The 25,138-nt window shown below is 30.3% G+C and overlaps 1 protein-coding gene across 2 annotated transcripts in view; it reads left to right on the top strand.

Moving 5' to 3' along the window:
- LOC107442449 (WD repeat-containing protein 62) overlaps positions 1-4,309 on the top strand; it is a 143,945-nt gene extending 139,636 nt beyond the window's left edge. For both annotated transcript variants that reach the window (XM_087160800.1, XM_087160799.1), the window contains one exon: positions 1,237-4,309. In XM_087160800.1, coding sequence (XP_087016926.1) covers positions 1,237-1,467 — 231 coding nt within the window. In that variant the 3' untranslated portion in view covers positions 1,468-4,309. The remainder of the gene's footprint in view (positions 1-1,236) is intronic.
- The last annotated feature ends 20,829 nt before the right edge of the window (positions 4,310-25,138 follow it).

The raw sequence follows: 25,138 nt of genomic DNA, 5'->3' as shown, positions 1-25,138 counted from the left end.
AAACCTAGTCAAAATATAAATATATTTTTGAGTAAGATTATCTTTCAGTAATTGTTTTACTACCACTTGGAAAGTTCATTCTCAGAAAGAATGAAAGTTGGCAGGTATGCTAATGTTTATTGTGGTTGAAGAATGTAAGATTAAAAACAGATTTTGATGCTCAGTTGTGGTGGCATTGAGTAGTAATTAGTTATAACACCTTCTGCGAAATAAAAAGTTAGCCTTTTCACCTATTGAAAATTAGAAATATTTGCCTTCGCTTTTTATAAAATTAAATTAATGATTTATTCATTTAAAAAGTGATTAGGAATGATTAACAATGTTTTAATTTATGAATTAGGGAAACTTGAAACATGAAAAAGCTATACTCTGTTGCAAGTTAAGAAAAAACCATTATCCTTATAGAGAAATTCTGTTTGCTTCTAAATGCATGCCAAATGGATTAAAAAATCCCAGCGTTTAGGTATATCAGCATCGGCAACTCTTAAAACGAAGCTGCACAGTATTTTTTTTTTTTTTTTTTGCTTTTTTTTTTTTTTTTTTTTTTTTTTTGCTTGTTTGCTTTTTTAAATCGTGTGAAATGACGAAAACAAAACTTATTGAATAATCAATTAACAAGTAATAAGAAGTAAAAAAATGATATCTAACTTCGTAACAAATAACTTTTCTGTTCGCATCTAAAAAAAGAAATGAAAGAATAATAAGCATTGTTTCTTGCAGACAATTTTCTCCTACAGTGAAAAGAAGAAAAAAATCTTTATCTCGCATTTTTTTTTTTTTTTGTTGTTAAGGGCATGTCAGCATAAGACGCGCCATTTTTAACTGTCCAATCGAATCCAATGTTCTTGCAATGTCATATAGTTTTTTTTTTTTTTTTTTTTTTTTTTTTCAAGAATGAATCTTCTCCTTATTTATATGTCGCCAAGTCTAGGATTCTAGTAGGACTACGAAACTTTAAACTTCTTTGTAATAATTCTATGATATAGATCGCAAAAGATAACACGAATTAAAGTTCGTGTTTAACTTTTAAATACTTTTATATTATTTCGAAAGCATATTTGTATAATTTGATAACGAAATGAAGCGGAACTATATGCAGTAGCGGATGATTTTAACTTGTAGCGGATTATTTTAACTTGTAACAGAGTATGGGAACTATGTATTTCCTATAATTGCATCACAAAATCCAATCTAGCTTCTTACTCATTAATAAAATCAATGTTATTCTTGTTTTAGGTAACAATAGACTCTCAACTGAGTACAACAGAGAAAGCTGCCATGACCACAACATTGGCTCAAGGTGTGTGGCAAGCACAACAGAATCTTCAACCCACTGCTTTCAGCACGCGAACTCCAACTACTCAGGACACGCAGGGAGAACCACAAGTTGCCATGATGCTTCTTCAGCAATACTCAGACAAACTTTTGAATCTTATAGAACAAAGAATCACGAAGGTTGATAAATGATTCGAGTTCATTCATAACCATATTAAATCAATTGTCGTCGAAATAATTTATTATTAACGCTATTTTTCACTATTTCAACATAATAACCAATGAAACACAAACATCTCCAATGACTTTCAATTTCAACTTCGAATTTTATTATTTTAGTTAACCGGTTAACGCCCAGCGTCATATATTTAGGACAGTTCCTTTTTTCAAAAACATTAATTGTGGTGGGAAACTTATTCCATCATTTTCATTTATCTGGGTGAATTAAAAGATTCTCAGATACCACAATGATTTAGTTATTTCTGATTAGATCTAGAATTATAAGGAGCAAGAACTTTTAGATCTATCAAATACTTTTTGAATGCCCTAACAGTAGAAAAAACAATTAATTTCGAAAATATGTTATACCACTTTTTCCATAAAACCACTTTTTGTATCATTTCAATATATAAATTTGGGACAAAACGGGTTAATTAACGACTGCTTTCAAAATCTTCTCTATAATGTTAGTCGAATATTTCAGTTTCATATTCTCAACATTTTTGAATAAATATATTTGCATAAAAAATGCACGATTTTTATAAACTTAATGTGATCTAAAAAATAATTTTAAGCAAACCTCAATGTAAATTGCGCATCGTTTCATTGACGTATTCTTCTCATCTCTGCAAAAACATGAATCCGAGAAAAAGATTACAGTTCCAAAATATTTACAGTTCCAAAAATATTGTAACATATAAAAAATCTGTTGCAGTACAACCTCCAATATCCAAATCAACGAATTTTTTCCCCGTTAAACAACGTTGATACCGAAGTTAACTGATGCACTTAGTTTTCTCCTTTTCTTAATTTTAGCTGCATATATTGAATTGATGATTTTATGTTTAGAACAATTCATGCATATTTATATCTATTTGGGGGAAAAAATCATTTACTAAGTAGTCGTACAAAAATTAAAGTTAAAAAATACTTAATTTTTTAAAGGCTATGTTTCCAATTGCTTCAAATAAGTGAGGACTTGCTATATAAAGAATTGTTTAAACATAAATCTGAAGGGGAAGGAAATTTTTTCCAGATCCCTTTATACACGGTACTGCTTTGCAACCGACTGCAGGACTTTCGATTTCACACAGCTTTTACGAGCACGTATATCGTATGTACACGGTGGGTCTTAGCGGCGTCGAGGATCGAAGTCCGATAATAGATCTCAAGAGTCGTGGCAGCCTAGTGATGACTGGGCTATTACGACCCTAAGGATCTATTTAAAACATAGATAAAGTGCCAAATATCTTTTCAATTTTTGATAGCTTTTATTTCCGTTCATTTTGTTGTTAAATTATAACCTTTCTTCCAGTTATTTTTATTATTAATCGCGTTAAAAAGATTGCTAAAAAAATAATAAATAAACGAGGATTATTACATTTCTCAACACTTCTTAGTACCATGTACCAATAATTAAAGTTGGCATTTTCGAGACAATTCCCAATTTAATGAAAATTGGATATGGAATAATACAAGGATCGAAATTTGATTTAACAACAACCATTAGTTCCAAACACAACCACTAAATTGTATTTTATTACACTTTGGCCTTTTAGGTTCCCAGAAATGAATCCTTGAAATTTTTATCTGTAAGGACACCTTACAAACTTCGCTTGCTGTGATTCCATTACGTATGTCTCCGAACTTAACGATAGTAAGTCACGCCATGCGTGTGCATAACTCTTCGCGTAAAGGAGCTACTTTCTACAATTGAACATGAAATATGACGTTTTCAGATGGTAGCAGACAACGTTAGATAGCGGACAACATATTGAGTCTGTTTTGTAAACATGTTAAATTTTTCATGATATAGATTATTTTATGTACGTGTTCCCTATAAAGCTACATAATGATAGTTTTTAGAGTGATTTTTATTTATCCTGCTGGAAAAAACTTCTATCATTTCATTATGACTTTATTTAATTTTCATGAAATTCTGCTGCATAATTTCAATATAGAATAATCTTGAATGCCAACTTTAATTGTAAGCATTCTAGATATACAGCACAGATGTGAGTGTTTTATTCAATTCTGCTGCATAATTTCAATATAGAATAATCTCTAATGGCTACTTTAATTATAAGCATTCTAGATATACAGCACAGATGTGAGTGTTTCATGCAATTCTTCTGCATAATTTCAATATAGAATAATCTCTAATGCCAACTTTAATTATAAACATTCTAGATATACAGCACAGATGCGGGTGCTATATGCAATCAGGAGGGCGTAATCTCGTTCTTGGCTAACAATAACACCGAAGATGAATATCTAAATTTATTTTCGTCTGTTTTATACCAAGCGAGAAAAAAAAACATTCCATTAATGCTAATTTGCTTTCAAGTTTGTGAATTTTAATTTTTAGAGCATAACATTTTGTAAATAGCATGCTTGAAAATTGTAACATACCGTGTAAATAACAGTTTCATAAAATAAAAAGTGCTTTTCAAAAATAAAAATATTGTAAAGGCTTGCATTTAATTAATTAATTCCTTATTTTTAAACAATATTAGAGGTACAAATTACAACTATCGAATTTAAAATTACTCTAGTATTGAAGATTAGTCAAAAGTTTATTCTGTTATAAACTTTATAAGCATTTATAAAAAATCAAAGTACTTTTATAAATGACAGATTTACGAAAGAAAAGTGTATTTTTCGAAGAAAAAAAAGCATTTATTGTAAGCTTTTATCTGTTCAAAAGCATTGTAAATAAAATTATCATAACTTATTTTTTAAATTTTGTATAAATTTTTGTGTTGTTGTATTATGTGCTATTACTAAATACTAATAAAATACTTGTTAGATTTTGTCTTAGATTATTTCATGTTGAAACAATTATACGAATTCATATTTGTTAAAAATATTTTTCACTGCAATTTTTCCACCTCCAGAGCCGAAAATGTGAGTGTGTGGGTGGATGGTGGCGCTATAACAATGAAATATACTGAGGAGCCGAAATTATTTTAACTAAGAAGACACCGAATAGCAGAGATGCCAACTTGCTCCGGACAGCAAATATATATTTTAAAGTGGTAGTTTATCAATTGTGATTCTTGGTTTAATAAATTCAATTTTGTAGATTTTTATCCACCACTATTTCTAAATAATTCGTAGGCTTATATAATTCACCACTTAATAGTACATAAGTAATGCTACACCTTTTACCGTTTTTTTAATTATTTTGGCGTGTCCGGAGCAGTTGGCACCTCTGGAATAGGTGAAAGAAAATAGTTTAAAATATATATATGAACAAGTGGTGATCATAATCATTAAATATCAACTTTGTTTAACAAGAGTAAAAATAATTAATGCATACATTCTGTTACCACTTTAAATCTCCAGTAGATTTGGCAGCAACGAATATACACTTTTCGGACTATTGCAGCCATTCTAGCCACAATTATTCTACAAATCACTCGTGGTGGCTCAGGAGATAAAGTGCTCACCTCCCAATCAGGAACCCAGGTTCGAAACTCAGCATTGCTGATCGATACTAATTCTGCACCCGGCTCGCACCGACCATAGTGCGGATCATGGGCAAGAGTCCCCTTGCCGTTAAACCAATCGTGGGGTTTTCGTGGTTTACCTCTCTATGTAACTCAAATTCGGGTTAGTCCATCAAAAAGTCTTCTACGAAAGCAAATTTCTCCCAATACTTGATCCATAAGTTCCTTCCTCTTCTGGGTTGGGTTCAGAATTACATTTCTACGTTGTTGATCATTCGTAGTCGTAAGCTCAAAGTTTGGTTGGCTGTTTAACGACGGTTTTAAAATAAGTAAAAAAAACACTAGAAATGTAAAATTGATTGCTTAAATGTTTAGCAACATCTTATCCTTGATGTAAAAAGGAGCTAATGCATGTTGTTTTATTTAAAATGCCCAGGCTGGTTAAAATTTTCAAACGAATTTTGCTGCTTTTGAAAGGGCTAAATATTATCGTAAATGTATAAATTTCGTTTTTTTTCTCGAATGCTTTGTCTCTGTATAGAACTAGAATCGGTCGTGAAAAAATGAAATGATCAATACTTCACAGAATGAAACAAGCAATGTTTTACACAATACTTTGACGTTCTATAGAATGACTGGCATTCTTCACGCATTTAGGAAAAATATGCAATGATCCACATATGCCATACTTTTGTCTAAAGAACATTTGTTATTGAACTAGGCAAAGCAAATAATAATACTTAAAAAACGTTAGGCATACTATAGAATGCTGATGTTACATATGCATAGCCGCCAACTTATACGACAGTTGAGAAAAATTTCCTTAGTGGTAGCAACATTATATCGTTTTGACGCATTGAATCTTCAACTAAAAATTTTTTTTAAAAATTTTAATCTACCATAATAAATGAATAATTAAAATAAAGTATCTAGATATTATCTACTTGTTAGCTTATTTATCTTCTAAAATTCATGTAAACTTTCCATCTTAACCCTTTTGAAGGCCATGGTAAGTTTACTTACCACCACGTTTTACCACTTTTAATCTAGGTTTCCATTTTTCAATAACTTCAGCTTTCTTGAAGTGAGTTTGAATAAAATTGGTAACCATTTGTTACTTTTAAAAAACGTATAAAAGCTATAAAATACATAATTCCTTTCGAAGTTTGTAGCATTTAAAGAATTTATTTCATAAATAAAGAAAAATAAAAGTCATGTTAAATATATTTACCACCAAAAAAATGGCATTTTTATAAACTAAATGAGTTTTTTTTTAATATCAATTACTGTTTTTAAAACAATTTCAATTCCAAAAATACTTTAATTTACCTTTACTGGAAATAAAGGTCCCGTTAAAGGGTTAAGGAAAATTCTTTCTTCACGCATAACAACTTTTATACCGGGGATAAGCACTTTTCATGTAGGAAATTGTTTTAAAAACAGTAATTGATATTAAAAAAAAACTCATTTAGTTTATAAAAATGCCATTTTTTTGGTGGTAAATATATTTAACATGACCTATTAGGAACTTACTGACTTTTATTTTTCTTTATTTATAAAATAAATTCCTTAAATGCTACAAACTTCAAAAGGAATTATGTATTTTATAACTTTTATACGTTTTTTAAAAGTGATAAATGGTTACCAATTTTATTGAAACTCACTTCAAGAACGCTGAAGTTATTAAAAAATGGAAACCTAAATTGAAAGTGGTAAAACGTGGTGGTAAGTATACTTACCATGGCCTTCAAAAGGGTTAAGTGTTTAAGGAATTTAATTTTTGGAAAATATTTCCAACTTTAATTATTGTTTTACTACCACTTTGCAAAATCTTTTTCAGCAACCATATAAGTTGGTTAGTACGCATATGCTTCAATGTGTAGTGGTTGCCTTGTGATACTTTGTCTTCTGATGGAAGATGAAAAAAGAGAAGAACAGGAGATTGAATGCATGTGAGGGTGAATGATATAAAATAACGAGGGGAAAATTGAAGAGACAATAATTATTTACATTATATGCAAATAAGGTTAAACTCGTCACTTTCCTTTCTTACCTCCGGGAGCAGTACCGTCTTTACGCATGGGCACACTCGGGCAGTGCCCGGGGGCCTCAACCACTCAGGGGGCCCTTGAGAATCTAATTTTTCATAAATTGAATTTTAAAAAAAAACTATGAATAAACAACACCGCATCATTTTTAAAATAAATATATTCTCGTGTAAAAAGTGAGCATTTTTTTCTATCAATAGTGATTGTTTATCATGTAAACACCAACAATTTGAATAGTTTAAAAAGTCAACCGAAATTTATTTTTTTTACGTTAAAATGAAGTTTTTCGGTACTCTTTAAGTCAATGTCTCTAAATATGCTTGACCGCCATCCACTCTGTTTAGTATTTATAATGAGTTAAATAAAGTAATAATTGAAAGAGTTTAGAATTGCAGAGCACAATGGGACAGCAACTTTTAAACTGATTGTGTCTGATGTGCAGTGAAAGATGTTTAAATAACCAATTTTTTAATAGTTGGGCGAAATAATTCGTACTTTTAGAATTATTTTTTTATTTGCTGTACCCTTAAGTTTTTCTAATTAAATTATTTTTTATTAGCTTCTTGGTTTATCAAAATTATTCTATTATTTGAGGATTGCAACTGATGGTTAGTATCTCAAATCTCAATTTTTAAAAAAAAATGATGCATATGGGGATCCTAAATTATTTATTTAGGACCACACGTTTAAAAATGCTTTTTTTTAATGCTTTTCATTGAGTGTTTAGGGGTAATAAAAATATGTTTAAGTTAGTTAAAATTATTGCATATCTTAAAAATGCTTTGTTTTATGTATGTGAAGTTTTTTTGTTCGATTTTTAACAGTATGACAAGCTACAGCCAAAACATCTCTGTGCCCGGGGGCTCTGCTTGCCACTAAGACGGCCCTGTCCGGGAGAGTCTGGTTGGCAGGCTGCTGGACTCACATTTCCAAAAACTGGAATTAGAACCAGCTGGCCGAAGACTTCCCGTGTGACTGGTGCAAGATTAAATCTGTCGGGTCACAAAGTCTTCCGTGTTCCCATAACAAATCAATACCTCTGGGACTGGGGGTGGCAGGGCACTGGGCTCATGTCCAAGAGTTCGTGGATTCGATCCCCGCCGGCCTAAGACTCCCCGTATAGCAAATGGAGACAGGTGCACGTTAAATCTGTCGAGTCGCAAAGTCCTTCATTAGAAATCATGCCTCTGGGGGTACTGATCCAGGAGTTTCCTTGCCGTCTGGATTGGTTCAAAATTACAGGACTACGGAGTTGAACATTAGTAGTCGTAAACTCAAAATCGGGTTGGCAGTTCAACGACGGATATAAAATTTAAAAAAATACCTCTGGGTGTACTGAATTGGAGAAAGATCGTTTTCTATTTCAGGTCAAAAATTACGATCTGTGGACGAATGAATGGATGCAGGAATGGGTTCGCCTTATAAACGGATGTGGTAGAAGTCAAATTCTTGGCCACAGATGGCATCACTGGAAAACAAGAACAATCGCCTCCCTGGTGCCGCAGAGACTCGTCCTTGAGTTTCATTGGCTTACAGAGAGGAGAGGTGACGTAATGAAACATATTAAGGTATCCGATTGAGAAAAATTCGGCTTCCAAAATTTCGATTTTTCTTTATATTTTATTATCCATATTTAAATTTTAGTTTATTAGTTTCTCAAAATCTTTAACAATTTTTATCTCCGATTTTTGAACATAAAGTTACAGATATTTTTGCTGACAGTTGAAATTAAAATTGGAAAATTCTTTGAAAGCGAAACTGAACTGTTTTTGTTTTGTTTTAAACCCTAGTTTGCTTGAATAAATTATATTAAGAAAAATTAATTTTCGGGAATTAATTTTCGAATTATACATTTTTTGTTGTCAGAATTTTCTAAAACTTTTATAATTTTCTTTCATTTGAAATGAACGGTGAGAGAAAATTTCTTTCCCAAACACCCTAAATTACTAAAAAAAAGAAAAAGTTCATTGTAGAACTCTTTAAAATTTTAAATACAGACTTTCCATTATATTATACATGTTTTGAACTGCAAGCTACGGTCTGAGCGTGAATTTGTAATTTTTATCAAGTTTTAAGGAAGAAATCGATATTAAACAATGTATTTAGCTCTATTTCATTGTTTTTTGTGTTTTTTAATTTTTTTGCGATTTTAGTTCAAAACACAAGTAACCACATTATTGATCTGGAAAACTATTATTTCAAAATTTGTTCGTTACAATTAGTTGTAGAACTGTTAGCGGGACATGAAATCTTTGTAGCTTTTCAGCTCAAATTTGCCCTTATTTTGAGAAGTATTTTGTAAATTTTTTAGCTTTGCTTTAAAATTGTAATTTTAAGATCCTTGCTTGCTTAACAATTAAAACTTTAAATGAGCCTTTTTTATTAAAAAAAAACGTCGGTAACAGTCGGATACCTTAATTATTAAGGTCGAAAATATAAATCCTTCGTTCAGACATAAGTATAAAATTTCGTTCAAGTCTTGATCTAAAGGACAAAATTGTGTTGCAGATTTTAAAAGTTATGTAGAAAAATGTGATACACAAAACTAACATTAGAGCAACAAAAATTTTAACCATTCTAGCACTTAAACTATGAAAGCCTGCTTTTCAAAATTTCTTCTTTTTTGCCGGTGATAAATCCGAATTTTAAGAAAAAAGAAAGGTATGTCTCTTCACAAATAGCACTTTTTTTCTCGTTAAATCAAGTATATTCATACAGTTAACTGTTAGTGATTATATTTTCTACCGTAATAATTAAGGTATCCGATTGTTTTTAACACAATTTTTTTTAATAAAAAGGCTCATTTAAAATTTTAATTTTGTGTTTAGTAAGCAAGGATTCTAAAATTACAATTTTAAAGTAAAGCTAAAAATTTTATAAAATACTTTTCCAAACAAGGGCAAATTTGAGCATAAAAGCTACAAATATTTCATGTCCAGCTAACAGCTCTACGACTAATTGTAACGCAAAATAAAAAAGTTTCTGAATAATCGTGAATTTGAAAAAAAGTCAATGAAATAGAACAAATGCATTGTTTAAAATCGAATTTTTAAAGAAAAGTTTTAAGTATTCTTATTTGAAACTTGATAAAAAATAACGAATTCAAACTCAGATCTTAGTTTATAGTTCAAAATATGTATAATGTAATACAAAATCTACATTCAAGTTTGTATAGTAACTACTAAAAACCCAGGAAAGTGCTGCATCACAGAGCTTGTCATAATAATGAATTTTAATATTTAGTAAAAAAAAAAAAAACTTCACTACTAGCATAATTCTGAAAGGCAACAATGCTACTTTTGAAACGATTGCATGGCCCTAACTAGGCTGTGATAAACTACTTGTACGTACTAATAACATAGCAGAACAAAATTTAGGGTTGTTATAGTATTTTTTGTTAGATAAACCTCTTAAAACATATTTATATTCCACTTTTAAAGAAATTACCTTAGCCGGTTAACGCCCAGCGTCATATATTTAGGACAGTTCCTTTTTACAAAGACATTCAGTGTGGTGGGAAACTTTTTTCAGTATTTTCATTTATCTGGGTGAATTAAAAGATTCTCAGATACCAGAATGATTTAGTTATTTCTGATTAGATCTGGAATTATAAGGAGCAGGAACTTTTTGATCTATCAAAGACTTTTTGAATGCTCTAACAGTAGAAAAACCAGTAATTTCGATAATATATTATACCTCTTTTTCCATAAAACCATTTTTTGTATCATTTCAATATATAAATTCGGGACAAAACGGTTAAACTTCTGCAAAAAAGAAGAAAAAAGTTATAAGCTTAAACTTGTACAGTATTTATTATTTTTCATTCAACCCAATTCAACATAAAAAAAAAAATATCATTCTAATTCAAAAATAACAACATTCATGAAATGTCCGAGGTTCGAAATAATGGTCTTTGATAAATTACGTTTACCACTTTAAAAATAAAATAATTTTAAATATATGTTTTAATCGATTTAGAACAATTATCCTTTATCTTCTCAACTTTTTTTAAATATGCTCTCAGGCGGGAGCAGAGATTCTTAAAGATAGGTCCAGTGTTTCCCGAAGTGTGGTACGCGTACCCGCAGGGGCACGCGTTCTTATGCGAATATCGTACAACAAAAGAAAATTTTATTTAAAAACAAAGCTCTACATGAAAATTTAAAATTAAGTATTTTTCTATCGGTTATTTTTTGCTGAGTTAACAGTTAATAATTAGTATTGTCAAAAGGCAGTTGTAATTTTTATCTTTTGTGCAAATTTTTTTATAGTAAAAAGTACATAAATTTTTTTATTAGGGTATACAGCGTTACGAAAAATTTAGAGAGGGTACGCAAAAGTCATAAGTTTGGGAAACACTGTCCTATACTATCAATGCAAAATCGTAACGATCTTTCCCCCAACTTGGGTGCTGAAGGTGTAATGCAGGAAAGCTACCGTTAACCCTTTCGCGCCGACTGTCACAAATATGTGACAGCATAAAACCGTATCAATCAGGGTAAAAATATAAAACTGGTAATCAAAGTATTTCTTTAGCAGTTTATTTGTGGGCGGAGTTATGATTGTTTGATTTATTTAATTCACCATTACTTTGTTCAAAATAAAACTACTTAGTTATACTTTGAATTAACATTGATTTTATATATGATTAAACTAACAATAATTAAAGAAAAAGCAAAGTAAGTCTGTCAAATCAGCAACGACTACAGTTAAGTTACCGTTTTTTATTTAATTACAACTTGATTCTGATTTTGTACGAATGCTTTTCTGAATCACCCGTCCCCAAGGGGTTAAGAGCGATTGAAGAACGCGCGCAGATCATTTGACTTTCACCCAATGCACTCATATTTTCTCCCTTAATTATAATCGGATTCGATTTTGCTTTTAAATTTTTTTCAGTTCACAAATTTAGCAGGATTATAATTTATTTTAAAATAGTAAATATTTATTTAACAAAAGTAATTTTTATTAAAAAATAAAAATTCATTCAACCTTTAAAAAATTAAGTAAAATTCATTTCCCCTTGAAAAAAAAGCTTTTTCGATTTGTTAATTTTTCCATGTGTGTATATATATATAAGAAATGTGCCATATATATATATATATATAAATTTTTAATTATATATACTTAGAGTTTTAAAAAAATAAACAAGACACTTGTTGCAGAATTTGTTTTGTCTTTATTAAACTTATCTGAAAAAAATTCTTTTTGACAATATATTTTAAGAATATACTTTTCAATAAAATAAAAATCACACAAATAAAATTGCATACATTTTATACAATAAATAAATATTTGAGCAAGTGTATGAAATAAAATAACATAAAATTAAAAAGATGTAATATTGGTTAATTGGAACTGCACTAGGAACAAGTCTGCATTTTTTCTGATACATTATCTTCAATTTTAGAATGCCTTGACCACAATCTACATCTGTTGTGTAGTCATTTTCAACATTCTGTAACGATACAATTTTGCTGGCCTCTAACCATTTCTTGCACCTTGTGTTATAAAAAAAAAAGCACTAAAATCACACAGTAAGATTAAAGTGCTAATATGACATAAGAATGCTGTCTAATTCGACAACGGAACTTGAAATGTATGGCATTAATAAATTATATGCATTGTTTTTCTTAAGTATTAATATTTTATTAAATACTTTTTAAAAAGCAGGCAGTGTTTAAAGAATATATTTAGAAAGGAAATTTAGTAACAAAACAATTCATTGGGTGATTAAATAACAAAATCAATTAAATTTATGTTTTACTGGCAGTATCATCTTCATAGCATGCAGGGGCCTCGGGCACAAAAATATTTTAGACCTATAATGTGTCGTAATGTTTAAAAACAAACTAAAAAACTTCACATACAAAAAATAATTTTTTTTTTAAGATACAGTCCCTGGGCAAATTACTAGACGTACTATAAGATTCTATGTAAAATTATAATTATAAGGTGATACCATACAGCTTTATTGTTCTTACGTAGCTGAAACCGGTTTGCACTTCTTTACGTTAGTGTATCAGTTGGTTAACATTGTAATTAAATATGTTAAAAATAAGTACAAATAGCAGGCGTATGAAAAATCTCCTGAATAAAAATCCATTTGTAAGTTTAATTATAAAAGTATAGTATATAAACTCGTGCAAATCATGTCATTATTAAAAAACTACAGTGCCTCTATTAATTTGGCCTAATTATTATAATATAATAATATAGTACCTGATACAATAAATAATCTGTATTTTTATAACATTTTGTCGAATTTATATTATATATCGCCTAATTTAACCTACTGATACACAAACGTAAACAAGTACAAACCGGTTTCAGTCACGTAAATACAATAAAGCTGTGTAGTATCACCTGAGTAATTAAGATTTTACATAGAATCTTATAGTGCGTCTAATAATTTGGCCAGGGACTGAATGATGCAATAATTTTAACTCATTTTGATTACCACAAAAACTCAAATAAAGCACTTTTAATCTATGCATAATTTTAAAAAAATTGATATGTTAACCAGTTGTAATCCTCATATCATAATATAATTTTAAAAACCATGGAAGTCAATTAAAATAACTAAAATAAACATAAAAAGGTATAGCAAATAAATAAAAAATATATTCAAAAATTATGAATTATTTTATCAAACTAAACAGTTATTAAAACATCTTACAATGACAGGTACCTAAAATTTCACGAGGGCCTAAGGTTTTCATTGTAACGAAGGAAAATAGTTTTCGGTTTACTTTTTAAGTTTTCTTGGTGATAAACATATTTTATATTTACATTTATATTTAACCTATAAATTTTCTTATTAATGATAAATTTATAAATGCAGAATTAAAATAATATACTCAAATTCATTTAAAATGACTTAATTTTAATACAAACAAAGTTCTAAATTATATTATTATGCTTTATTAAAGCTAAATACGAATGGGTAGACTCGCCCCGCGAATTCTGGCTTTTTCTTTACAACAGCAAAACTTACATTCTTTTTGTTTTTTTTTCATATAAAATTTAAGGTAATCTTAGTCTTAGATAAGTTTATCACTTAACCAAAGTGAAAATAGTAATAATAATAATAATATACTTACGGAGCACCAACTAAAAGTTTGCTGATTTTCAATACAAATCTCTCAAAAGACGTTTGAACATTTCGGTTAAAAAGACACCAAATAAATGAAAACGGATCAAATTACTACAGCGCCATCTCCTTTAGAGTCTGAACTAAGTCCTCTGTCGGTAAAAAAAATTTTATTTGCAATTTAAAATAGTGAAAATTAAATAAAACTAAAATGGGTAGACTCGCCCCTGGATGGGTAGACTCGGCCCGGTTTACGGTAGAACAACATACATTGTTTAAAGACGAATTTTTAAAGAAACGTTTCAAGTATTCTTACTTAAACTTGACGAAAATAACAAATTCAAACTCAGGCCTCAGGTTATAGTTCAAAATATGTACAATGTAACACAAAATCTACATTCAAGTTTGAATATTATCTACTAAAAGTATTAAAAACCCAGGAAAATGCTGCATCACAGAGCTTGTCCTATTAATGAATTTTAATGTTTAGTAAAAAAAAAAGAAGAAAAAAACTTAACTGCGAGCATAATTCTGAAAAGCAACGATGCTCCTTCGAAACAATTGCGTGGTCCTAACTAGGCAACGATATACTACTTATACACACAACTAACATAGCAAAACAAAATTTAGGGGTAGTATTTTTTATTAGATAAACCTCTTAAAACGTATTTATATTTCACTTTTAAAAAAAATACCTTAAACTCCTGCAAGAAAGAAAAAAAAAATTTTTGGAGTTTAAACTTGTGCAGTATTCATTTTTCATAACCCATTTCAACATTTAAAAAAAAATATTAATCTTATCCAAAAATAACAACATTCATAAAATGTTCGAAATAATGACATTTAATAAATTATGATTACCGCCTTAAAAATAAAATAATTTTTATTATATTTTTTAAACGACAATAATTTTTATTGTTTTTAGAATTTAAATTACCTTAAATTTTTAAAATGTGCTCTCAGGCTTACAATGAGCGGGAGCAGTGGTACTGAAGAGGTCTGTCGTCGAAAGGTCGCTCCACATATATTATTGTTATGTGTAATTTAATTATTCCTTCCGGTTACTGTGAATTACTCTGCTTAAATGACGCTACAGGAGAGGGGTAAGAGGGAAAAAAAATTATCGAAGATTAAAAATCCTAAAACTAGTATATCATTCGTGAATTTTTTTCAACATTTTTATTCACCATTCTCAATTTCTTCAAAAACCTTGAAATTTTTTAAAAAACATTGAATTTTTATAACTTATGTTAATATTACTTGAGAATTTTTCAGGGATGTTTTCACTTTTTGTAGCAACAGCAAAAAGTTTACAATTTTACAAAAAGTACGAAATTATAAGGAATAATTAAATTTTTAAAAATTGTTAGAAAAAAATAAAATATCTCGTAAACGTTGCGTATTTACTATATAACTTATAGATTGTTTTGAAATTTACTTGCTCATTTTCCTCAATAACAAAAACTAGAGGGGAACTTTCTTAGCTTTTTTTTATATTAATAATACTGTTGGAAAAACTTATAAAATTACAACCAAAAGTACTGCTAAAGAGTACACCATAGCTTCACAGAAGTAGCATTGATGGCTGATAAACATTTCATATTAAATCATATTGCAGCATATACTTTTAGATTAAAAGAAGCTATTTTCATTAAGTTGTTCGATTGATCTAAGTTGTTCATGTAAACTCAAGAGACTTTCTTTAGAGTGGTGAGCTGTCTTGCATTTGAAAGTTACTCAGGGCTAAATTACACCAAATTTGTTAGATTTTTAAAAGAAAAAAAACTGATGGCTTACTTTTATTAAATATTTTTATGTACTGAGATCGGAAATGTCATCATACTCTCTTACATCTGACTAATATTCTTCATTCCATTGAAAATTAGTGAAAGGTGTTAGCAGTTGACCAAACCAACGCCTCCTATAACTCTAATGTTAGTTTTGTGTGTCACATTTTTCTTCATAACTTTTAAAATCTGCAACAAAATTTTCGCCTTCAGATCAGGACTTTAACAAAAAATTTTACTTAAGTCTAAACGAAGTGCTTATATTTTCTACCTTAATAATTAAGATATCCGATTGTTTTCGACACAATTTCTTTTAATAAAAAGGCTCATTTAAAATTTTAATTTTATGCTTAGTAAGCAAGGATTCTAAAATTATAATTTTAAAGTAAAGCTAAAAATTTTATAAAATACTTTTCCAAATAAGGTCAAATTTGAACTTAAAAGCTACAAAGATTTCATATTCAGCCAACAACTAATTGTAACGCACAAATTAGAAGAAAAAAATATTTCTAAATAATCGTAAATTTAAGAAAAAATGAGATAAAATGAAGTTCGAAATAATGGCAATTAATAAATTATGATTACCACTTTAGAAATAAAATAAATTTTATTATTTTTTCAAATCAAACTTGTTGCAATGAGAATTTAGCAACGTTTGCGCTTCTAAAAGTGCTCTCAAACTTGCAATGAGCGGGAGCAACGGTTCTGAAGAGGTATTTTGTCGAAGGGTCACAGCCCAAAATTTTTCTTATGTATTATCATTTTTTTCCGCTGGTTAATATAATTCGTCCTGCTGAGATGACGCTACAGGAAAGGGTTAAGAGGACAGAAATTTAGCGAACATTGAAAATCACTAATTCCCAAAACTAGTATATCATTCGTGAATTTTTTTCAACATTTTTATTCACCATTTTTAATTTCTTCCAAAATCTTGAAATTTTTCAAAAAGCAATGAATTATTGCTAAATTTTTAAAACTCAACTTAATATTATTTGAGAATTTTTCAGGGATGTTTTCACTTTTTATAGCAACTGTAAAAAGTTCCAAATTTTACAAAATTATAAAAATAATTAAACTGTTAGAAAAAAAATATTACTTGTAATTTGTATTTACTTTAATACTTATAGATTGTTTTGAAATTTTCTTCTTTCCTCAATAGCGGAAACTAGAGGGGGATTCTTTTTTTTTCATATTAATAATACTATTGCGAAACTTATAAAGTTACAACCAAAAGCAAACAAAAGTACTGCTAAAGAGTACACCAGAGCTTTACAGAAGTAGCATTAATGGCTGATAAACATTTCATATTAAATCATATTGCAGCATATACTTTAAGATTAAAAGAAGCTATTTCCATTATGTTGGTCGAATGATCTAAGTTGCTCATATAAGCTAAAGAGACTTAGTTTAGAGTGGTGAGCTGTCTTGCATTTCAAAGTTAATCAGGGCTAAATTACACCGAATTTGTTGGACATTTACAAGAAAAAAAACTGATGGCTTACTTTTATTAAATAGTTTTGACTTGTACTGAGATCAGGAATGTCATCATACTCTCTTATTTATGATAAATGTTCTTCAATCCATTGAAAAATAGTGAAAGGTGAATAGATAAAAAAAAGCCGATTCTGCGACACAGGTGGTTTAAGCTGTTGAGTGGAGTGGAGTTGTTTGCCTCCTGACTTAGTTTTGGTTTCCTAAAGTTCAAACTTCCGGTGGCAACGCCCAATTTAATTTTGGTTTCGGTTTCAACACCAGGTTTGTGGGCTGGAATAGGGGTAATGCTACTTTTTAAAAACAAAAACTAAATTAGGTGTCGCCACCGGAAGTTAGAAATTAATTTTGGAAACCAAAACTAAATCAGGAGGCAAACAACTCAACCGCCTGTATCACAGAATCGACTTTTTTTACCTACTAAGGTGTTCGCAGGCGTTTTTTACCTACTAAGGTGCTACTCTATAAATGTCTTATACGATCAGTGCTTACATACGCATGTGAGTCCTGGACAATGACCCGTAGAGATGAAAATATGATAGCTAAATTTGAGAGAAAAATATTGCGAAGCATTTTTGGTGGAATTAGTAAAAACGGTACCTGGTTTAGAAGATCAAACACGGAATTTAACAAAGCATATAAAAAACCTGATGTCATTAAAATTATCAAAATTCAAAGGATTAAATGGGCAGGCCACATTATAAGAATGGAGGATAGCAGGACAACCAAAGAAGTTTTCAGTGCCATTCCAACAGGTAGAAGAAAAAAAAAGACGACCAAACCTAAGATTTTTAGACTGCCTTGAAAAGGAACTACAAGTTTTAAAGATAATAAACTGGAGAACCTTGGCTAAGGGAAGATTGTCTTGGCATAGGCTTGTTGAGAAGGCCAAGACCCATCCTGTGCTGTCGTGCCAATGAGAAGAAGAAGAAGGTGTTCACAGTTGACCAAAGGAAAAACACGAATTACAGTAGTCATTAATATTTATTTTGGTTTAAAAACCAATGGTTAAAAATAAGCAGTGGAGACTTGCATTTTTGTCTCATTGTCCCAATTGACCTTGTATATTATTACATTTTCGCAAGACATTAAAAAAAACTATGATACAGATGTAAATAGATGCAAAAATTTACAAATATTTTCTTAACATCCTCGATGTGATGAAGCGTTCGATTTAGTTCTTTTTTTATACCTCCTTCGGCTCTGATTGAGCCACATGTCTATAGCGGGAAATGGATTAAATTCAGAAAAAGGTGGTCCAGGCATGACTATCAACATTGAAGCTTATAAGGAATTCACAGAAAGTGAACTGCGCTCAACTGATTTAATTAAATTCATTTCTTTATAACCTCGTCGCATAACTTCAGAATGAAAATCCAATAGCACAGTCTTCTTTAAAATGTCAGTTACAATTGGAAAATCATCATGATATTTGTGTATCGCCTGCAATAAAAACGTTCGTACTTGCGAAGTGTTTTCAGAAGCAAAAATAGAACTAATCCTGCTGCTAAAGTCATTCCATTCTCTTAATGCCAATTGTAGACTCTCAGCTTTGTTCTGAAAAAGCAAAAAACAATTGCTGAACTCGGAAAGTGAGTTTTCCATATTTTTCTGAGTTCTCAAGCTTTCGAAATCTAAGATTTTCGTACAATTTAGATACGCTACTCTGTCTAAAACTTTATCATTAAAATAATCAATTAAAGGCTGAAATTGCTTCTGTGCATCTTCACAAACGAAATCTTTATTTTGGTCTAAATTAATAAATATGTTTCTAAAAGTTGAACAAGCTAAATTTAAATCTGACAAATATTGCTGAAAAACTTTTTCTTTTCCGTTACAAGCACTTTTTAAATTATCACTAAAATTTCCAAGGCTGGTGCCGAACTTGTAAGGTAAAATGCAATCATCATCTAATGTTTTTGTAAAATAAGATACACTTCTAAATACATTTAAATATAGACCCAAGTTTAGTATGAAGCTTAATTTTGTTATAGAAGACAAAATGTTTCGTCTATCTTTACCGCGTTTGGATTCAAGGTTGACATCTTTCTGCCTTAAATGTTCAACTAACAAGCACCAATCTTTATCAACAGCTTCAAGAGTATTTAGATTAATGGGTACCATAGACGGTTTTTTAGGTAATTCACCATAGTCTTCTATGATCGAGTCAAGTTCTTTGTCTAGATTAGTTAATGTTCTATTTTCAACCTGAAGTGAGTAATAATATTGATAAATGCTAGATATTGTTTCTAATAATTCATTTTTTGATGAAAAGATTTTCGAAATTCTATGGAAGTGATGAATTTTGTGTGGTAAAAGAGGTATCATGCCTACAAATATATGTGACGAGTTGTCCTTAATGAGAGCAACTAATCCATCTATCCATGAACGCGTTTTGGAAAAGTCCACCATGATGAACACCACCATTTGAGACCATTGCTTCAATCCAAATCTTTCGAAAAGTTTACTTAAGTTTTCGAACATATCTTTAGCATCTACGCCTTTTGATTGGACGACTCCAAGGAATATTGTTTTCACGCTAGCACCATCAACATATTTCAAGTTCACCATTTCATGACTTTCAGTTCCTCTCGAAAAAGACCTATCTAACACCTACGAAAACATTCTGATATTTTTAATCTTTTCCGAAATATCTTTTTCTATGTTGGAAGCTATGAATTTTGAAAAACTGGTTACCACTTTATGATGGGTGGTATACGCATGTCCTAGATCCAAATTCAGTTTTTTCTGATCCGCGCACAATTGAGGGAAACTAGTGAATGGACTTTTGGACTTGACCATAAAATAAACGAGTTTGAAAATACTAACAACCCTTTTTTTCTGCATGTCATGTTCAAAAGAATTAATGCCATTTATTTTCTGAGCAGCAAGCTTAAGGCACTTCGAATGAAGACTGGGGGTATGGTGGAATTTAACGGTTGACAATTTAAAGTTCTTTGTTCCACGTACAATTGTTTTTTTTAGAGGTACTGTACTGGTGACAAATTTTACAAAACATTACTTTATTTCGAAAATCATAGTCTAAAAATGGAAAGCGGCTCTTCCAAGTATTCAAAAACTTTCCAGTCAGGGTCTTTTTTCTTCACGCTAGGTTTACACACCTGAAAAATTCCTATTCGACAATTTTCCTCCTTTTTTTTTATATTCTTTAGCATGAAGTTTGTCATCAATGTCAGAGATATTTGTGTATTGCCTCATTATCGAATTTAATGTGGCAGAATCCTTAGAAAACAATAGAATGATTATGGATCCAGAAGAACATTCCATCCTTAAATTTCTGAAATTAAAAACTAACTATTAATTACATGGTTATGATTTTGTAACAGTAGGGTACAGAAATACATCGAAAAATAATACAGGACAATATGATTGTTTTAAAAAAAATCTTTTCATAATTAAACACATTATGTTAGTTACGTCTAACAAAAATACTTAAAAAGAATAAGATTTTGAGTCAATATTTTGTTATTTAACTCATTACATCACACCCTGTGATTAACTAAAATGCTAAGAAAATTTATAGTATAAAATATACCATTCAACCTGTCCCGTTGATGTTGATACAAAATTTTTGGTTCTGGAAGATTTCTGTGGAAGGAATACTTATATTTCAAGTATAAATCTTGATTTTTAAATTTAGAAAAAATTGTTTAACTACCACGAGAAATCAGTAATATGTATGCTCTGGCAGTAATATGTATAACAGGCATATGAACAACATAAAACATCGATACGTTTGATGCAAAGTCAACACAATCTCAACTAAATAAATTAATAGTCTGCCAGAATAAGAAGATAGTAATAGCCTAGTGGTTCGTAGAAACGACACAATACACCACGACCTCAAAATGGATGTAATATACAAACATATAACTAAATTAAGTATAAAATTCTATGAGAAAGCCACCTCTTGCTTGCAACAAATTTCAATGAAATATTCCTATATGAACTATTCCTCATATTTTTACATTATGGTCTTATCACCCTACAGCACATTACATTCACTCAATGATCTACGTGAATACTCCTTTACTTCATTTGCATTCCACCACCTCATCGAAGCACCACAAAGTTTAAGTTAAAGATGAATTTCAAAAGGGCCGCAAGCAGCCTCAGGTGCCCTGATGTTTAATACAGTTCAATTTGGATTCAAAATGTTGGTAAAGTAACTTGTTTTGAAAACTCTTCCTACTTAACCCTTGCCTCTGTATTTAAAAATATTTTATTGTAATAATTAACAACCACTTTATTTTAAGAATTTTTAAAATTATATAAAATACTGTAAGTATTACAACAACTCGTCTTTCCTGCTCAAAGATTTAAACACGGAAGACCACAGAATTATTTCTGTGGAATCTTCCATATGCTAATAGTCATCTCTGCACTGGGACATATTTAGTTTCGCCAGAACCCTTGTCTAGTCTAGTTACAAATGCTCAGTGAGTGTCAGTTGCCCTAATGTGAAATAAATAACAGATTCAGAAGTTAGGTATTCACAACAGGGCTGAAAGACTATATATATCAAGACGAAAAAGAGTAATGACTGGTAACAAATAAATTTCATTTTTTAGCTTTTTTTCCCGAATATTAAAAATCTATAACTACCTATTGTTATTAAGGGATACAACTTTTGTATTGAATTGCTTCTTCGCTGAGAAAAAATTACTTACAGTGAATTGTTTATTGTTGAGAATAGACTAACTCCTCCCAAATGTTATCTAATATTGAAATAGTTTTCCTACCTGTACTTTCTCTTTTCCGTCTCGCTATCAGGCCTGATTCACAACAGCGGGCAGGTAATTCATGGCAGAAAGCCCTTATATAGCAAGACGGAATTCTCATAGTATTAGTATCTTGTTTTTAACATTTTATTTGAAAAGCTCTTACTATGTCAGAAATTTCTCCCTCTCCCCTTTCCTTTTAGAATTAGCGTAATATAATTTTTTAAAATATTTGTGCCTATAACTAACTAAATATTTGTTTAATTATTTTAACAGGGTTTTTCGAAGCTCTTTCGCCAAGGGAATAAAATTGCCATAGTTAAAGTTCCTTATACATGAAGCAAAGCTATAATTTTATACTGTTTGTATCATCTTGCTGCAAATAATTATCTTGGCTTTTGAACGAACAAATAACGAAAATATTTCAAAAGTTTTTAAACTTTTTTAAAAATCATCAATTTGGCGACATTTTTCCATCTAGATGAAAAATATCAAAGCCAATGCATTATTCCCATTTTTTTAAAAATTTCTATCAGCCGAGATAATGCAGCATTACAGTAAGTACTTAAATATTAAAAAATTCGATCACAGACGCTTTTCATTTTTTTTTTCAGAACTGTGGCTTTTCTCCATATTAACGTTTTGCTTCTTTTGCGGAATAAACATTGAAAGCGATAGCTAAAGACAGACTTAACTTGACCTAACGATCATGAGTAACTGTTGCAAGCTCAGATCTGTTACGAAAATAGCATATTATTCGAAGAAAAAAAAGCATCATTTCACATAGCATTTGGAAAACAGCCGTAAATACTAACTCAAAATTTACACTACAAGACGAAACGCTACAGAAGCTGAACATTTAAAAGAGATAGTCATAATCATAAAATTTGAAAAATCTGAAACCTTTCATGGATCCTCATTCCCTACCCTAATATTCTTCTCAATTCAAATTAACGCTCACTGAAACTCGAATAAAACCATTCCGAAACCAAACTGAATTCACTGAAACTCGTATAAAACCATTCTGAAACCAAACTGAATTCACTGAAACTCGTATAAAACATTCTGAAGCCAAACTGAATTCACTGAAACTCGTATAAAATCATCCTGAAACCAAACTGAATTCACTGAAACTCGAATAAAACCATTCCGAAACCAAACTGAATTCACTGAAACTCGTATAAAACCATTCTGAAACCAAACTGAATTCACTGAAACTCGTATAAAACCATTCTGAAACCAAACTGAATTCACTGAAACTCGTATAAAACCATTGTGTTGAATTTACCTTTACCTTTTCTCAATAAAATTTCATAAAGACAACATGCTGGTTTTGCTGGTGTACTTTGAGTCCTTTTTCACATTTATCTTGTTGTGGCGTCTTTGTAGAGATAGCCATCAAGTAACTGGAACACAAAGTGAGGTAGGCACATTGCCTAGAACAGCTTTTTCCAAATGGTGTTCCACGGACCCTTAGGGTCCCTTCGAAGAGTTAAAAGGGACTCCGCGAGTTAGTACTTTTTATAACAGATGATGAAATTTCAAACGTCTGATTATATTTAGATCCGACCTATGATTTGTAATTTATATAATCTTACTGTTGTCTTTATGAAATTATTTCAAGTAAGAGACGAGTGGAAAGAAATTACCTTTTTTTTTTTAAATATAAATATTTCCACCAAGAAATATATTGAAAAAATTATAAAAAAACAAGTATTTATAAAATATTCCATTAGTATTTTCGATCGCACTTTTCGAACCAAAATAATTTAATTCTTTAACACGTTGAAGACCATGGGGATCACCGGCGAAGCCAAGATTATTAGAAACACATAATTCGGGTAAATTTTTAATTATTTTAATACTATTATCGTTACTAAAGTGGTTTGAAGAAATTAATGCAATATAGAACACACAAAAATAGTTTTATTTATATACACAAAGATGCCAACTTGCTCCGGGCAGCGAAAAAATATTTTCAAGTGGTAGTTTATCAATTGCAATTCTTGGTTTGATAAACTCAATTTTGTAGATTTTTCAGCACCACTACTTCTAAACAATTCGTAGGGTTATATATATATATATATATATATATATATATATATATATATATATATATATATATATATATATATATATATATATATCAGTCACCCCAGAGTCTGCATACAAACTGCTTATATTTTTAATTTTACTGTAATTTCACGATGAATGGGATATGGGTCATCTGCGTGGCCCAGATGCCCAACTTTTGTTAAATAAAGTAAGTACTATATATATATATATATATATATATAGACGTTTATTTCCTTTGCGGAAGGATGAGAAGGGAATTATTTGGTATCAGTTTTCACCAAGAAAATGTTAAAGCTCACTTGAATTCGAGATAACACGTAATGTTTAATAATTACAGAGATGCCAACTTGCTCCGGATAACAAATATATATTTTAAAGTGGTAGTAAATAAATATGTTCGTTTTGTATTTAGAAGGCCTATGTGTCACTTTTATTTTCCAATGCACCCAGCATCTGGTAGATGCAGCCCATGAACGATCTGGAATTTCTCCTTCGGTTTCTAACAAATGCCTTCAATCGGAGGATATCACCCGTAGGGATTGGCCAGCATACTCACCGGACTTGAATCCAATAGAGCATGTGTGGGATATGCTTGGCCGACGAATTGCAGCCAGTCAAACCCCTTCCGCCTGTCTACCGGACTTTCGGGGGGCATTGCTTGATGAGTGGTGTAATATTCCCCAAGATCAGATTGATAATTTGATACTCAGCATGCCTAGGCGTTGAACGGCCTGTATTTCATCGTCCCGGAGACATACTCAGTATTAACCATCATACTAACCATGTTATACTGTTTTTTGTAAATAGGTTCTTTTTTGTAAGTAGGTCCAGGGTGTAAAAATCGCAATTTTTTTTTAATTTTTGTCAAACATATAGCATCTTTTTTGCTCTTTACCTTTTGTTTAATACATAGACTTCACAAATAAGTCAAATTTGTTTGGCTTCTGTCTCTTTC

This window comes from Parasteatoda tepidariorum, chromosome 4 (genome assembly GCF_982258835.1).
Source record: "Parasteatoda tepidariorum strain Cologne lab strain chromosome 4, Ptep-v5.0, whole genome shotgun sequence".
NCBI classification, from domain to species: domain Eukaryota; kingdom Metazoa; phylum Arthropoda; class Arachnida; order Araneae; family Theridiidae; genus Parasteatoda; species Parasteatoda tepidariorum.
This window is presented reverse-complemented; position numbering and strand designations above follow the sequence as displayed.